The sequence below is a fragment of the Rhinoderma darwinii genome, chromosome 10 (assembly GCF_050947455.1).
Source record: "Rhinoderma darwinii isolate aRhiDar2 chromosome 10, aRhiDar2.hap1, whole genome shotgun sequence".
NCBI classification, from domain to species: domain Eukaryota; kingdom Metazoa; phylum Chordata; class Amphibia; order Anura; family Rhinodermatidae; genus Rhinoderma; species Rhinoderma darwinii.
Window position 1 is genome coordinate 85,420,150 of NC_134696.1, and position 13,720 is coordinate 85,433,869.

General features: G+C 40.7%; 1 protein-coding gene across 2 annotated transcripts in view; it reads right to left on the reverse strand.

The window, feature by feature from the left end:
• CEP164 (centrosomal protein 164) overlaps positions 1-13,720 on the reverse strand; it is an 83,743-nt gene that overhangs the window by 45,044 nt on the left and 24,979 nt on the right. Inside the window, exons 8-11 of one of the 2 annotated variants that reach the window (XM_075840155.1) lie at positions 9,747-10,025; positions 5,767-5,832; positions 4,570-4,647; positions 62-150 (exon numbers count right to left, since the gene is read on the reverse strand). In XM_075840155.1, the coding sequence (XP_075696270.1) occupies positions 62-150; positions 4,570-4,647; positions 5,767-5,832; positions 9,747-10,025 (512 nt within the window). The remainder of the gene's footprint in view (positions 1-61; positions 151-4,569; positions 4,648-5,766; positions 5,833-9,746; positions 10,026-13,720) is intronic. The other variant, XM_075840156.1, reaches the window with a different exon arrangement.

Below are 13,720 nucleotides of genomic sequence, written 5' to 3' on the forward strand. Positions count from 1 at the left end.
CTCAAATATTTAATACGATTTCAAATAATAAAAAATAAAATGTAAAAAAAATTCCACCTACTTTTTTGTTATGTCCATTAGATCCTTTACTGGCTCAAGGTGATCTTCTTCACTTATGTCTTCTTCTACATCCTCATCTTCTATCATCTCCTGAGGAAAAAATAAATGAGTAGACATACAGTGTATATATATATATATATATATATATATATATATATTTACAAAAAGTAAAACTATAGTATGAGCGGATCCTAGAGCCGACACATTGCAACATTGGTTAAGAAGAATCCACTACAATTCATCTATTGAACTGATGTGCTGTTCTTCCCTTTTATATACAGTGCTGGCCAAAAGTTTTGAAACCGACACAAATTTTGGTTTTCACAAAGTTTGCTGCTTCAGTTTTTATAGTGGCAATTTGCATTAACTTTAGATGGTTATGAAGAGTGATCAGATGAATTGCAGTTAGTTGTAAATTTATGCCTTGCTATGAAAATTTACTTAAATCACAAAAAAACTATTTTCACTGCATTTTCAGCCCTGCCACAGCAGTGACCTGCTAACATAATTTCAGTGATCTCATTAGCTCAGGAGAAAGTGTTAGCGAGGACAAGGCAGCTGATATCACTCTGTCATGCTGATAGAATTATACGAGCAGACTGGTTGCTCTAAAAGGGGGCTGGTGCTTGAAATCATTGTCTTCTTCTGTTAACCATGGTTACCTCCAAGGAAACAAGTGCAGTCATCATTGCTTTGCATCAAAAGGGCTTTACAGGCAAGGACATTGCCACTTGTAAGATTGCCCCTAAATCAACCATTTATCGGATCATCAAGAACTTCAAGGAGAGATGTTCAATTGCTGTGAAAAAGGCTTCAGGGCGCCCAAGAAAGTCCAGCAAATGCCAGGACGTCTCCTAAAGAGGATTCAGCTACGGGATTGGTTCAACAGTGAAGAGCTTGCTCAGGAATGGCAGAAAGCAGGTGTCAGTACATCTGCACGTACAGGGAGGCAAAGGCTTTTGGAGGCTGGCCTGGTGCCCAGAAGGGCAGCAAAGAAGCCACTTCCCTCCAAGAAAAACTTTTGGCCAGGACTGTATTTATTTGTACATTTTTTTGCATACATATCTATATACATATTAGGAATCGTGTACTTTGGGATGTTTACTTAATACAGTTTGGGGGTGCTGTATGGGATTTACACTAGACATGATCAGACCTTAGTTGAGGCTAGAGAAGACTGCAATTCTTTTATGTTCTTCTAGGGTGCGGTTTGATTTCCTAAAGGATTTGTTGCTGGGCCCTTGGGATCACTTTTAGGAATATTCACCACAGTGGTTTGGTGGAGTCTTAAATCTTTTGCAACCTTTTCCAGACCGATACAATTTTACCAACCACTCCTAATACCTTCTAAAATTTCCAATGATCATGACATAGAACGTTTGATCAGGAACACTATTTCACTCTGATGGTAAGGAAGTTCCTTTTAACTGCTGATCCAGCACTTGTTTCAAGGCTAGAAATGCAATATAATGTGGATATTCACAAGAGGAAATGCATTAAAATAAATATTTCATGTTAAAGGGTAACTAAACTTTCCGAAAACCCCTGACATGTCATAGTGATATGCCAGAAGTTTTGATCGGTGGAGGTCCGAGCACTGAGACCCTCGCCTATCGCTAAAACGAAGCGGCAGTAGCGCTCGGGTGAGCACTGAGCCACTTAGTTTCTGAACAGCTTTTCTCGGAAAGCCGATGTAACGTGTAACATGTAAGTGTACGGACTCACTTTCTATTGAGTCCGTACACAGATATATCGGCTTTCGAGAAAAGCCAATCAGAAACCAAGCAGCTCAGCGCTCACCTGAGCTTCTGCCACTGCGATCAGTGGGGTCTCAGTGCTCGGACCACCACCGTTCAAAACTTCTGATATATCACTATGACATGTCAGAAGTTTTCTGAAAGTTTAGTTACTCTAACATTTTATTTTGGCCTGTCTTTATTGTTCTTTACTCAAACTATTGAGCTTTAAATATTTTTCTATTCTCGTCTCCTAATCCAGAATATCTGATCTGACAACTATCAGGCTATCACTGTAGCCAGATTAAAAAATATTTTTTGCATATACGGTGGTTAATATTTATCAGGGATGTGAAACAGTAATATCAGGTTATAGAAAGTGATGCATCTTGTTAAAATTATTGCTGCTAAAGCGGATAAACCTAGTTATTGGCCGGAAGATATACATTTTTCACGTGTGATGGGTGTTGGATACATTTCTACTAGTAATAAATAAAAATATATCTGCTATATAAACCAGGTGTACACTTGTGAATCACCATCACATGATCCCATTTGCCTTTGCAACAGCTTTCTGGCACTGGTTGCTACAATTCAGCTTATTACTTACTAATATCCCCAAGTTCTTTTCTACATCAGTTTACCAAATTTTATTACAAATAATCCTTCCAAACTGGGTTGCAGTGCAGTATACCTTTATTCACTAAATCCATCGGAGCTTACTGTAATATACAGCCTACAGCTCTAATAAATAGCTTTGCTCATTTTACTCAACTAATACCATTTGTTCCGCTCCTTTAATAAGCAGTGTGCCCCCTCTGTTACACCTGCCCGTGCTTAGTTATGACAGGTCAGGTAATTCCATATACACAGGTGGCCAAATCTGCTGGAGCAGTCATCCAGCTGAGCCCTGGAACAAAAGCAGTAACAAAACACTGCAGCCAAAAATCAGAAAATAGAGTGTAGATGGTGCCACCTGTTGGTAGCATGCATACATTACAAGGATAATTTTCTTTTCTACGCTAGTGATTATAGACGGTCGAATAGACTGATTGTTAGCATCTTTTTGTAAAAAGGAAGGAGCGTGACAGACGCAAACCGATGCAGATATCTACAGTAAATCTTGCATTTTCGAATTAGCAAGTTATCGACAGGAGAAGTATCTGGTATAATTGAAAAGTTACGGATGACAAACGGGGGACCAGCTCTAGGGAGCATGTTCCAACTGCTGTGACCTAAACAACATTCACCGTCTCCAGCCATGTTCAATTTTTAATTTCTCCATAAATCCCCACCTACTGAATTCATTCTGGTACCGTATAAAAACGAAATACCCTAACTTCCCTAAGGCCCTGTTCACACAGAGTTTTTTGTTGGCGGAAAAATCTGCCCAGATTTTGACCTGCCGGCAGAACACTTTGCCGCATTTTTTGCTGCGTTTTTTCGGCCGCGGCCATTGAGTGCCATGGGCAAAAAACGCAGTGAAAACCACTTTCTCTGCCTCCCATTAATGTCAATGAGAGGTCAGACACAGAAATGCCTGAAGAAACGGCATGACGTCTTTTTTTTAGAACGTTTTTTGATGCGGTTTCCGCGTCGAAAACCGAAACCAAAAAAACTCAGTGTGAACTAGGCCTAAAAGTGTAAAATTCACATACTTAACGCGGTAAAGCTTGTTAGGTTTTCTCCATAAGGGTATGTTCACATGCTGTGTTTTCAGGCCTATTTTGGGCATAAACCCCTCGAAAATACACCTGAAAAACGGTAGATAAATGCCTACAAACATCTGGCCATTGAATTCAAATGGGAAAAACGGTGTTTTGTTCAGACAGGGCGTTTTTTTACGCTGCCGTTTAAAAAAAAAAAAAACGGCACATAAAAAAACGCTGCGTACATGTCACTTGTCTCAATATAAAAACCACTCCAAAAAACTTTTCCAGCTTCAAAAATAGCTCCGTCATTTTCAGCCGTTTTTAATTTTGCGTGTGAACATACCCTAACTCTCAGACTTAAAGGGGTTTTCCCACCTTGGACATTTATGGCATATCCAAAAGGATATGCCATAAATGTCCAATAGATGATGGTACTGAAATAGCGTAGAACGACGAGCTACGCTGTTTTCGGAACTCAGTAGCTACGGAAACAGCGCAGCTCACCATGCTACACTGTTTCCGTAACTCCCGACCACCTAACCAGGATATGGCAGGGAGGCAGCGGGAGCCGAGTAAGCTAGAACGGGTTTAGGGTGGCCCCGTTCTAGAGATAGGTGCTGGTCCCAGAGGTAGGACCCGCATCTATCAGACTTTTATGGAATATCCTGTGGATATGCCATAAATGTCCAAGATGGGAAAACACCTTTAAATTGGGAGAGAGGTTGACATTTGGGTCCATCTCTCCATACAATCTCTGCAATATTTATTTTTGGGGTTCCTGAACTGACTGTCACCAAAGGAAAAAGGACCGTTTTATCGTAATTACGGTAAGTTTTTACATTATTTTTCATTTTGTGCTATAGTTTAGGTTTACTTTATATTTTACTCCTGGAAAGTTACTGCAGTGCAGTGTAATAAGTGTATACTAAGCAATTTAAAAAATAATACGAAATGGAACAGGTAAGGTCATTGGGCTACATGTCTTTTTAGTTTACCATGTTGTTCCCCTTTGTTTTTCTCTTTTACGTTCAGCTCATGAAAATCTGGCGCTTGTCTGATCGTATGACTGCTGGGTCTACTAGAATTGTATGATATGTAATATGGGATATGCAGGGTCTTACTTTTGGGCTTACAGGACCAGGAGATAGTGCGGTGATGTCAAGAACTTTCTCAAGTGATCGGCCGCCAAGTCCAAAGTCCTGCAGAACAAAACATGATAGAAAATACGGACATACTGTAGAAAAAGTATATGTGAGTAGCGGATATATATCCATCACAACCTCTTGTAATACTGTCACATAGGCATCTGAAAGTACTAAATGCAATACATATAAAATACATTAACGAAATATCAAAGTTACACATTTTTCAACAGAGCAAAAAAAGCACACATAATAATAGCCATATATAAAGGCTAAATCATGATTGTCCGTAATATACAAGTACAGAAGTAGAGGTGATGTTCTTTCATGACCCCAAACTTTTGGACTGTGGTGATGTGGGACAAGATGCTGTAATGATAGGAGGAGATCTGTTCCCCTTGACTTATGTTTTGGTGATAGGAAATGAAAACGGAAAATACTATTGTACATGGCGATGATCTAGCAAACTGGATCTAGGAACTGCTGTTTCAGGTCAACAACGTTAGACTTCGTTCACATCTGCGTCGGGACTCCGTTCATGGGTTCCGTCTGACATTTCTGTCAGGGGAACCCATGAACAGAATCCAAACTGAGACAAACGGAAACTATAGGCTTCCGTTTGCATCACCATTGATTTCAATGGTGACTGATCCGGTGCAAATGTCATCGTGGTTTAAGGGTTCCGTTGTTTTGATGGAATCAATACTGTAGTCGACTGCGCTAGTGATGCAAACGGAAACCTGAGGTTTCCGTTTGTCTCAATTTGGATTCCGTTCATGGGTTCCCCTGATGGAAAGCTCCGACGGAACCCATGAATGGAGTCCCAACGCAGAGGTGAACGAAGCCTTATATATGTGTGAGAGTAATATTTCTTACATAATCTCTTTTTCTATTATGGACAGCGGGTAGCACATACAGTTTTCTTCTACTTTTCTCTTCCTGACTGTCATGTTTTGATATTTGCATTTCGTAATAGGCGCTAAGGAATTTTGGCAATGTTCACTTTGTTTAGGACGGGTTAGATGGGCTCTTATTTTAAAGGGCGGGATGAGATGGGAGGGAGCGTGTGTTTTTTTTTTTTTAGGTTGTTTATGTTATTGTATAAAATTTAAAAAAAGGACAATCAAAATGATCTGAATAATAACAAACATTAATATTGTTTAAGCGAGCGCTCACCATGGTTCCCAGACCATTGAGGCTTGACTTGGGAAGATCCTTGATACCTTCACTGGGATCAGATTCCTGTAATGAGAGAGAGAATTTGGATCTTGGACCAGAAGCTTACAATTAGATAATGTAATAAATAGGTTTCTCTGTATACTGTAGATATGCTGAATAAGCAGAGACCCTTACAATAAATATGACTAAGGGCCCTCTTACACGGCCCGACATGGGCTATGTAGATGAGCGCCGATCATCGAGACAGCTCGTTGATCGTCGCTCGATTGCTCCTTTCACAAGGACCTATGTATGATGACGAGTGCTCGTTACTCCGATCGTTCGTCCCCTTACATTTCAATGATGTCGGCATCACATCTCCCGGTTTACAAGATGTGCTGCCGACAACGATAATATTTTAGGCTGCATAAACGATACGATCAGCTGATGACCGAGCAGACTCACCTGTATAGTGTACGACTAATGTACTATTTTACTGATAATAGAAATATTCCCATCGATTCCCTCTAAAGAGACTTATGGCAACACCTATGGAACTCAACATTTCTGCTCTTTGCTTTCTGATTTAGCCCATTTCTACAGGCTCAAACACTAGTCTATTGAATACTTTTTCTACATGGACGCCATCAGAGCTCATGGCGGATGTTAATATTTGACCATTTGAATCCCTTTAAAGAGAGGATGGAGCTTAGCAAGGTTAGGCTCTTATGTAGGCACGGAGTTGGCCCGATCAATTTATGGGAATATCTGAGCAGAGCTCGATAGATACTGGTGTTTTCAAGTACTAGGACTTGCTTCTGTAAGGAAAACTATGAGGGCTGCAGGAAAAACCTATAGGCACAAGATCTTCTTCATACATCACAAATTTCATTCCTCTGCTTATAATTTTTTTCCTTAAAATAATCATTTAAAAATACATCTGACATCTCATAGAGACTTGACAGAAGTTTTGCTTGGTGGGGGTTTGGGTGTGGAGACCACTACTGATCGCTAGAACGAAGGGGCAGAAGCGATCGGGTGAGCAAGGAGAGCAGTGTACAGGCTAATAGAAAATCTATAGTCCATATACAGCTAACCCATGGTCATCAGCGATTTGAAGGAGAAGTGCGTCCATTTTTTTTTTAGCGATGGATGGGGGTCCCGGCACTTGGACCCGACCAACGAAAACTGCCATGTCACTTTGACATGTGAACCTTAGGGAAAAAGATAGCTTTGTTTTAAAAAAGATAAAACATTGTGATGGAGAAAATGTCCGCATTCAGAATTTTTTTTCTCAGCGCAAGACTGTTTACAACTCTTGAATGTAAAAAAAAAATAATTTTTTTAAAAAAATTTGATTTCGATTTACTGAGGCAAGCAATCTTGAAAATATTGAGGAATTTTAAACACAGTTGTATTAGATGTATAACTTCTTATTATACAATGATTAAACTTTATTTACAGAAGACTAGACAATCCCATTAGTATATATCAAACCTACATGGAAACAGAGCGAAAATCACACACACACACACCATAAAAAAAAGAAATATGGTTAAAAAATAAAATTTTGATGGAAAGAATTAAAATTATTAAAGTCCCTATCAGGGTAAGGATTGCTAATATACAATGCTTGTTTTAAGTCAACCTAAAGTTAAATATTAATGACTGCTTATCCATGCGTGAAGTTGAATGGCTAGCTGGCGTCCTACCTGACGTACGTTTCAGCGTGTCAAGCCTTCCTCTGGGAAGGCTTGCATTTTTTAACACGTGTGATGTTCACTCCGTTCTCAGGTAGGTTCGATGCTTTAAAGTTGGGAATGTAATTTGACATTTGGAGTAACCCATGCAATTGGCCTCGGTAAATGTGTGAATATATCAGGGGGCATCAGAGTTGTTTTTTGGCTTTGGAAACCCATTAATATAGAAGACATTAGCGAGGGCGTGAAAATACACAACTAGGCAGCAGTGCATGACATATGGATTCAAAGTACACCTCAGAGACAATATTTTTTAGCAAGTACATGTTGACAATTTTCCAGTAAAAAAACATTTGCTTAGTGTTCGGAAAATTAAAACTTTCATACCTCAATGGGACTGGAATGCAACAGTCTCTAGGGGAACCTGACAGCTCAAATAAAGTCAGCACAGCTGAAAAGTGCAATATGATTCAAGTCTTTGGCTCCTTAGTTTTCGATTCTAAATTCTTCCAAATCCTACAGTTATAGCGACCAAAGCACAAAGTATATTTGGTAACGCTGGTCATAGGATCGTAAAAGAACGGGTCGATAGGCGGGCTACAAAAATGGTGGAAGGTCTAAAATAAATTTGTATAGCCGTGAGGAAAGAGGGAACATGATCAAAACGTATGTAAGGGCTCGTTCACATCAGCGTTCGGATTCCGTTCATGGGTTCCACCAAGTTTTCCGTTGTTTTGGCGGAATCAATGGCGCAGTGAACAATACCTTTGTTTCCGATAAAAAATAGAAACCTTACGGAACGGAGACAAACGGAAACCATTAGCAACGGAAGCATTACCATTGAAATCAACGGTAATGCAGACGGCAGCTACGGTTTCCGCTTGCCTTTCCGTTGATGGGTTCCTCTGATGGAAAGGTCTGACGGAACACATCAACGGAAACCGAACGCTGATGTGAACAGGACCTTAAAGATTTAAATAAGGTTCAGGAGGGAAGTGTTTTTAATAAGAAACTAAAGACAAGAACAAGAGGGACACAATCTGAAATTAGTCGGGGGGGGGGGGGGGGGATTAGAAGCAATGTCATAAAATTTTATTTTACTGAAAGAATAGTAGACGCTTGGTGCAAACTTCCAACAGATGTGGTTGTGAATTCATCAGTAAGTGAATTTAAACATGCCTAGGTTAAACCTATGTCTATCCTGCCGTCAGTCTTCTATGTTTTTATGTAAAGGCTGCTTTACACGGGAAGATTTCTGCCAGTAATGAGAGTCGATCGATGATCTAACAAGTCGATGAGAATATGTTAAAGAGGCCCTTTTACATGGGCCAATGCTTTACCGTATGGGAGCGACAAACGGTAATACGATCGTTCAGTCACCATCAGTTTGCATCATTGTCGGCAGCACATCCCTTGTTTACACGGGGAGATGTGCTGCCGATGAGGATGATTTTATAGCCTGCATAGACTATGTGATCAGCTGACAAACGGGCCTGGTTTACACGGACCAAAAATTGGGAACGCGTTATTGTAACAACGCTCGTTTAAGTTCCTTAAATATTTGGTAAAAGTTTTCAGTACACATCCTTAGCAGGAATCGAAGATATAGTAGGGAATCAAATAATCTGCACCCCAACATGGAATACATTGTTTTATAGCAGCCAGTGCCTGTGTCCCAGAGAGAAAACTTGGACCTTAAAGAGGTTGTTTTATGAAGACACCCCCTGTCGATATGCTCTTTTAGGGTATATGGACATCACAGATGAGGGCCCTCCACATGGGAACCCTCACTATAAGTGCGGCCTCACTCCAGCGGACCAGATCGGTCTAAGCATTACATAGACGGCCATTCGTTTGAGTGACCGCCATGTGATGCAACATTAACTGGCTAAAAGCGACTTCTTACAGCAATAACAGCTGATCGTCAGTGTTTAGAAAAAGCCAGACCAAAGGCGATCATCTGATCACCCCAGCGGCTTCCATTCAAATAGAGGTTGTCCTTCTGATTCAACCTCCATAAACACCAGGCTAGAGTTCCACAAAGAATAGGAATTTCATTCTCTGTTTAGATAGGTTAAGAAAAAATAGATTTTCACTGCTTTCCATCTGCACATTCTGATTCCAATACATGTTCAGATTTTCTAGTCAAGTCCTGTTGAATGTTTGCAAAGGAACTTATCACATAGCTAAATATATTTATACACTTTTTGAAACTAGTATATTAATATACCAAAAGTACAGCGGCCATGCATGTGTTAAAGGACCACGCATAAAGAATGGGTGAGGGACTTTTCTTACATCCTGGGCATCTTGTTCCAGGACATGGTCCCTGGTATTGCAACCAGCTAAGGAGGCAGCAGAGTTTTCTTCCTTAGCATCTCCCTCAAAGGAGTTTGGTACAGAGATCTCCTCCTGTGCCGGCTTTTCAACCGGAGACATACGGTGCACCACCTGTATCTCGGACTCTCCGGGTTGCTCAGTCTTTGCTTTGGCCAAACTGGTGTCTTGGATTCCTGATGATGACGGACCAGTGGAATGGGAAGATGGATGCACGCTTCTACTTCCCTGAAATTCCTTCTAGAAAGAGTATGAGTGGGAATATCATTGGTAGCAAATGTCCAAGGAAGGGGGTCAACAGTTCCACAAAACTAATTCTAGAATCAAACCACTCTAAAACAAAGGCAATCATGCATCATGAAGCAGGTCTGGGAGAATCCTCTAGCAGAGAAGCTCCTTCACAAGTACAGAGCAGAATTAGGCCCCATTCACATCACACTTTTTTTCCTACATTTAGCGTATACGCTGGGAAAAGCTACCGATGTATACGTTAAATGTAGGCTGCGACGGCTGCCTAACAGTGGCATCGGTCACCCATAGACTGTTATGGGATATGTTTAAAGAATACGTCATTAACTCTCATGACATGTTTTTAAAGGGATGCTAATAGCCTATGGGTAATGGATACTACGGTTAGGCATCCGTCACCGGAATTTGTAAAATAGGTTCTAATGGAACCCGTTTAATGGGTCTAACATGAAAAGCTATTGAAAAGCTCATGACGTATACTTTTGACGGATGCCATACAGTGGTATGCCTCACTCATAGGCTTCCATGTTAATAAAACATATACCATGTGGTAAACTTTTTTTTTTTTTTGTGGGATCCCGTTGTATGGAATAGTTTAGCCCATTACTCTATTCCTATACCTAGAAAAGAAAAAAAAAAAGTATACTGCCATATACCAGACCCACAGAGGCTAAAAGGAATCTCTTTTGGCCTCTGTCGGGCCAATGGAACCATATGGACACATTAAGCGTGTACGCCTGGCGTACAAGCTAAACAAACAATAAAACGTGATGTGAACAGGGCCTTAAATAGCAGAAACTGTGCAAGGTCACGCCCAGTTCTCCATCCCAAAAGATGAATACAAGAAAACACACAGATCTTTAGACCAAAAAGTAGTTTCATCCGCAAAACAAACGCTTGTTGGTCATGTTGGGCAGAGTTTGACATGCACAACTATTTCCACTATATAAAAGAAGTCTAACCCTGCAGAATGGGATATTTAGTTTGACGAGCAAAGCTTTACACTTCAATTTTTAAAGTGTTAAATGCACCCAAAATTTCCATCTTAATTGAATTATCCAGGTAAAATAAAGTAGATCAGGTACAAATTCTACTTGTGTCAAAAACTTACATTGGCGTTTTTAGCACCCCCCCCCCCCCCCCCCCCCAAGTATTCTACTCTGGCCGAAATCTTTGTCCACCTTCTGCATCAGTCTGCGGTGGACACGCGTGTGCAACAGTTTCTCCTCTCCCCCTCGTGCAATGATGCGGCCTAGTGTCTTCTACACTTGTCAGTAGAGAATAGGAGAATTCTCCTACACTGATAAGCAGAGAACAACGGATTACAGCGACGCTTATGTGTGCCAGTCAACGGGCGATCTAGCATTACTACTACTACAACAAAGTGCTGGGAAGCAGAGGGGGGCCAGATCTACAGCGAGCCGAACCGCAAAGCACTCCTAGGACTGAAAGAAGCAGTGGAGTCACGTTGGGTGCGCTGCTGCCCGTACACAGTTACTAGTATGCCCAGAGGAGAAATGGGGAAAGAAAATGGGGCGAAATGAGAGAAAGACAATTCTGAATGGTGATTTTGAGGGCAAAATATTTGTATTACAAAATACTAGAGATGTAGACATTTTTTTTTTATGGCTTTCCAGGGATAACCCCTTTTAAGAGTTGTATCCTAAAGAAACCCTGTCATTTTGGCTTATTAGGGCATATGGACATCATAGAGGGTGGTCCCCACTTCTACGAGTCAAAAAATAGACTGGCCCGTTCAAGATTACACAGTCACCCATTAATTTGCATGGCCAGCATGTAAGGCTCATGATTGCTCAGGTACCACTTACCGTCGCTTAGCAACGCTTCTATAATTATGGGCGGCTACGGACGCACATCCGTAGCCACTCACAATTTTTTACGCACCCATACACTTCTATGGGCGAGTCTGTGCCGCAAACGCGGACAGGAATAGGACATGTTCTATATTTTGCAGATCATTTCTATGGCCCGGACACAAATCCGTAAATCTACGGAAAGGTTTCCGTGGCCTTTAGAAATAAATTGGTCTGCAGATTATCCATAATTCCAGATAAAAACTACAGTCGTGTGCATGGGGCCTCACCCAGTACTACACGTTTATAGATTTTATATGCAGTTAATCTCTAATAAATATTAAATATAATACATTTCAACCTTCAAAAGTCACATTGAAGTTTTAATAAATTGCGATTTATGCATTTACCGAAGTGTAAGTTCATACAAGTTCCTGCACTTTCACTAAGGCCGAGTCGAGCAGTTTTAAAAATATATAAAAAAATTAATCTCAATAAATAAAAGTAGTAGCCTCAAGTAGCAGAAATATGCGGAGTGCTTTCCCTGACAGCACAATGTACCTGCAGGCGAATCAACCTGCAGGCGAATACATGGAGGGTCTCCAAAGTCTTGGAAATGAGAATGCGTCTAGTAAACTGCGTGCGGTGTATAAATATATAGGAGCGTCATTTTGTATATTTCACAAGAAATAAAACCTGAAATCTCAACTTCAGGCCAATGGAATGGAAATCTCCTATGACCTGTAAGATATATTTGATATAGGAGTATAATATTATTTACCACACAGTTGCTACTTATTATTTCCCAGAATACCCAATAAAGATTTAGTTAAAGCAATAGATCCTACGTTTCTCATAATCACTCCCTCTTCAGTAGTTCCCCTCTATAATAGTCAGTGTGACGCAGATTTATCCCATTCATGCTTACAGTCTCTCTCCACAAACTTTTTAGAAATAAAAACACTATGTCTTCTAATTCTAATCAACACAACTATAACACATCTAATGGGAAAATGGGAAGGCTAAATTCTAAGAAGGCTACGGGTGACTGAGGAGGGATCACACACATGCAGGGTGTCCATGACATCACTGCTACATGATGTCATATGCCCGGAGCACCTCTCTTTGGCTTTCCTCTTCATCCTCAGATTTTCCAAGGTTCTGTAACTCTGGCTCAGAGGCCTCGTCTGTGCAGCTGGCTGCAAAGGATTCATCCCTCCGCTCACTCTCCTGGATGACACATAGAAATGGAACTTCCACATCTCAGCTAGACATGGTCATAATACAGACAAACCTAAAGGGGTTATGTGGGGACCAAAAATTATTAGCAGTGTAGTCACTGCAGTATGGGAGTACACGCTCTAATATACATTTTGGTCCCTCGTTGCGTTGATTCTAAGATTTTCATAGATTTTTTTATAGCGCTGGCGGAGTACCGGAAGTTTAGTTGCACAGCCTTATTTGATGACGATACGACTCTTCGTCGCGTGGCGACATGACGAAGAGTCGTATGGTCATCAAAGAAGGCTGTGCAACTAGACTTCCGGTCCCCTGGCAGCGCTATAAAAAAATCTGTGAAAATCTCAGAATCAGCGCGACGGGGGACCGGAATGTATATTAGCGAGTGTACTCCCATACTGTAGTGACTACACTGCTAATAATTTTTGGTCCCCACATAACCCCTTTAAAGCAAGTTTGAATACATATGTCACTATTATACCAAACCAGCACTCTTGAGCTAGATATTCCTTAAACAGAAAGGGATTGATAGATACTGTAAGGGTGGGGGATGTGTCTTGCTGAAAGGAGTTCCAATTATCACCTGTCATCATTATTACAGGATTTCTATTCAAAATGTATGGTAGTTGTCGC